This window comes from Cyclopterus lumpus, chromosome 9 (assembly GCF_009769545.1).
Source record: "Cyclopterus lumpus isolate fCycLum1 chromosome 9, fCycLum1.pri, whole genome shotgun sequence".
NCBI lineage: Eukaryota > Metazoa > Chordata > Actinopteri > Perciformes > Cyclopteridae > Cyclopterus > Cyclopterus lumpus.
The window spans coordinates 171,193-175,000 of record NC_046974.1 but is presented as its reverse complement, the minus strand read 5'-3'; the positions used below and the strand labels follow the sequence as shown (position 1 = coordinate 175,000).

The 3,808-nt window shown below is 46.6% G+C and overlaps 1 protein-coding gene across 3 annotated transcripts in view; it reads left to right on the top strand.

The window, feature by feature from the left end:
* LOC117736907 (disabled homolog 2-interacting protein-like) overlaps window positions 1-3,155 on the top strand; it is a 22,995-nt gene extending 19,840 nt beyond the window's left edge. For all 3 annotated transcript variants that reach the window (XM_034542556.1, XM_034542553.1, XM_034542554.1), the window contains 3 exons: window positions 927-1,006; window positions 1,099-1,186; window positions 2,608-3,155. In XM_034542556.1, coding sequence (XP_034398447.1) covers window positions 927-1,006; window positions 1,099-1,186; window positions 2,608-2,778 — 339 coding nt within the window. In that variant the 3' untranslated portion in view covers window positions 2,779-3,155. The remainder of the gene's footprint in view (window positions 1-926; window positions 1,007-1,098; window positions 1,187-2,607) is intronic.
* The last annotated feature ends 653 nt before the right edge of the window (window positions 3,156-3,808 follow it).

The window sequence follows — 3,808 nt, the reverse complement described above, 5'->3', positions numbered from 1 at the left end:
TCACACCTACAGTCACACATAGTCACACCGACAGTCACACCAACAGTCACACTTATAGTCACATCTACAGTCAAACATACAGTCACACCTACAGTCACACCAACAGTCACACCAACATTCACATCTACAGTCACACCTACAGTCACACCTTTAGTCACATCTACAGTCACACCAACAGTCACACCTACAGTCAAACACAGTCACACCTTTAGTCACATCTACAGTCAAACAGTCACACCGACAGTCACACCTACAGTCACATCTACAGTCACACCAACAGTCACACCTACAGTCACATCTACAGTCACACCAACAGTCACACCTACAGTCAAACCTACAGTCACACCTTTAGTCACATCTACAGTCAAACAGTCACACCTACAGTCACAGTTACAGTCACACCTACAGTCACACCTACAGTTACAGTCACACCTACAGTTACAGTCACACCTACAGTTACAGTCACACCTTTAGTCACATCTATAGTCACACATACAATCAAACCTACAGTCACACCTAGTCACACATACAGTCACACAGTCACACCTACAGTCACACCTACAGTCACACAGTCACACCTACAGTCACACAGTCACACATACAGTCACACCTACAGTCACACAGTCACACCTACAGTCACACCTACAGTCACACAGTCACACCTACAGTCACACAGTCACACCTACAGTCACACAGTCACACCTACAGTCACACAGTCACACCTACAGTCACACATACAGTCACACAGTCACACATACAGTCACACCTACAGTCACACCTACAGTCACACAGTCACACCTACAGTCACACAGTCACACATACAGTCACACCTACAGTCACACATACAGTCACACAGTCACACCTACAGTCAAACCTACAGTCACACTGTAGAGCAGCTAATGACTGTGTGTGTGTGTCTCTCTCAGGTGCGGTTGGAGGACACAGAGAGCAGACTGAGGCGTCTGCAGGACGATAAAGATCTCCAGATGAACAGCATCATCAGCAGGTATGTCTGTCTGTACAGCTGTCTGTCTGTACAGCTGTCTTTCTGTACAGCTGTCTGTTTCTCCTTAACTGTCTGACCTCTGACTTGTGCAGGTTGATGGCAGTAGAGGAGGAGCTGAAGAAGGATCACTCTGACATGCAGGCTGTGGTCGACTCCAAACAGAAGATCATAGAGGCACAGGTACCTGTCTGTCTGTCAGTCATTCTACCTGTCTGTTAGCCCGCCTGTCTGTCTGAGACAGTTCCTCGTAGCTCTGTCTTATACTGTGACACCCTGTCTGTCTACCTGTCTGAGACAGTTCCTCGTAGCTCTGTCTTGTCTTGTGACTCCTTGTCGGTCTGCCTGTCTTTCTCTCTGACACAGCTTCTTGTCTCTGTCTTGTCTTGTGACTCCTTGTCTGTCTGCCTGTCTTTCTCTCTGACACAGCTTCTTGTCTCTGTCTTGTCTTGTGACTCCTTGTCTGTCTGCCTGTCTTTCTCTCTGACACAGCTTCTTGTCTCTGTCTTGTCTTGTGACTCCTTGTCTGTCTGCCTGTCTTTCTCTCTGACACAGCTTCTTGTCTCTGTCTTGTCTTGTGACTCCTTGTCTGTCTGCCTGTCTTTCTCTCTGACACAGCTTCTTGTCTCTGTCTTGTCTTGTGACTCCTTGTCTGTCTGCCTGTCTTTCTCTCTGACACAGCTTCTTGTCTCTGTCTTGTCTTGTGACTCCTTGTCTGTCTGCCTGTCTTTCTCTCTGACACAGCTTCTTGTCTCTGTCTTGTCTTGTGACTCCTTGTCTGTCTGCCTGTCTTTCTCTCTGACACAGCTTCTTGTCTCTGTCTTGTCTTGTGACTCCTTGTCGGTCTGCCTGTCTTTCTCTCTGACACAGCTTCTTGTCTCTGTCTTGTCTTGTGACTCCTTGTCGGTCTGCCTGTCTTTCTCTCTGACACAGCTTCTTGTCTCTGTCTTGTCTTGTGACTCCTTGTCGGTCTGCCTGTCTTTCTCTCTGACACAGCTTCTTGTCTCTGTCTTGTCTTGTGACTCCTTGTCTGTCTGCCTGTCTTTCTCTCTGACACAGCTTCTTGTCTCTGTCTTGTCTTGTGACTCCTTGTCTGTCTGCCTGTCTTTCTCTCTGACACAGCTTCTTGTCTCTGTCTTGTCTTGTGACTCCTTGTCTGTCTGCCTGTCTTTCTCTCTGACACAGCTTCTTGTCTCTGTCTTGTCTTGTGACTCCTTGTCTGTCTGCCTGTCTTTCTCTCTGACACAGCTTCTTGTCTCTGTCTTGTCTTGTGACTCCTTGTCTGTCTGCCTGTCTTTCTCTCTGACACAGCTTCTTGTCTCTGTCTTGTCTTGTGACTCCTTGTCTGTCTGCCTGTCTTTCTCTCTGACACAGCTTCTTGTCTCTGTCTTGTCTTGTGACTCCTTGTCGGTCTGCCTGTCTTTCTCTCTGACACAGCTTCTTGTCTCTGTCTTGTCTTGTGACTCCTTGTCGGTCTGCCTGTCTTTCTCTCTGACACAGCTTCTTGTCTCTGTCTTGTCTTGTGACACTCTGTCTGTCTGCCTGAGCTCCTTGTAGCTCTGTATTGTACTGACTCCCTGTCTGCCTGCCTGTCTGTCCCTCAGGAGAAGAGGATCTGCAGCCTGGATGCAGCTAACGGGCGGCTAATGGCGGCGCTAGCTCAGCTGAAGGAGCGTTACGCCGTGACATCCCAGAGGAACGGCCTATCGCCTAGCAACACGTCCTCTCTGCAGATCACAGAGAATGGAGAGTTCCGGAACTCCGGCAACTGCTGAGCTCAGATTGGCTCGGACCACAGGCAAGGGGAGGGGCTAACCTGTTTCCCACGCCTTTTAACTCTCATCAACTCTCACCTGACATGGAGGGGGATCTGACCTCTGACCCTGTTGCTAGTTTACCTCTTAGTTCCAGTTATTATTTTGCACGTTTCCTTTATGAACGTTTTACGAAGTCTGACATCTTATCCTGCTTTCCCTTTGCTACTTACTGAAACGTCCAACAAACTGCACGTCTTTATTTAAGCGCAACTCCACCTGTACATGGCTCTGGTCTGACTGGTGTAACTTCACCTGTATATGACTCTGATGTAACCTGATTAACTCCACCTGTATATGACTCTGGTCTGACTGGTGTAACTCCACCTGTATATGGCTCTGGTGTTTATCTTTTATTTATTTATATATATATATATATATATATATATATATATATATATATATATATAGAGAGAGAGAGAGAGAGAGAGAGAGAGAGAGAGAGAGAGATTAGAATGTTTAGAATTGGATAGCTTAGCTTGTTGGCCTTCTGGGCTTCTGTAGTTCAGAGAATAAAAGTTAGTTTGTGTTTCAGAATTTGGTCTCAGTTGGTACTGGTCTACGCATTGAGAGACCAGGCCTCAATGGGTTCTGATCTACGTATTGAGAGACCAGAAATTACAGATTTTAATGTTAACACCAGATGTATTGTAAAATCTTACAAATGTAATGAATAGTTTGAACAACCACGTCTGCTGTCATGAGTTTACTGGAAATCTCTAAACTCTACTGGAAACCACTAGACTCTACTGGACTCTGGACTCTACTGGAAACCACTAGACTCTACTGGACTCTTCTGGAAACCACTAGACTCTACTAAACTCTACTGGAAACCACTGGACTCTACTGGACTCTTCTGTAAACCACTAGACTCTACTGGACTCTGGACTCTCCTGGAAACCACTAGACTATACTGGACTCTACTGGAAACCAGTAGACTACTAAACTCTACTGGAAACCACTAGACTCTACTGGACTCTGGACTCTCCTG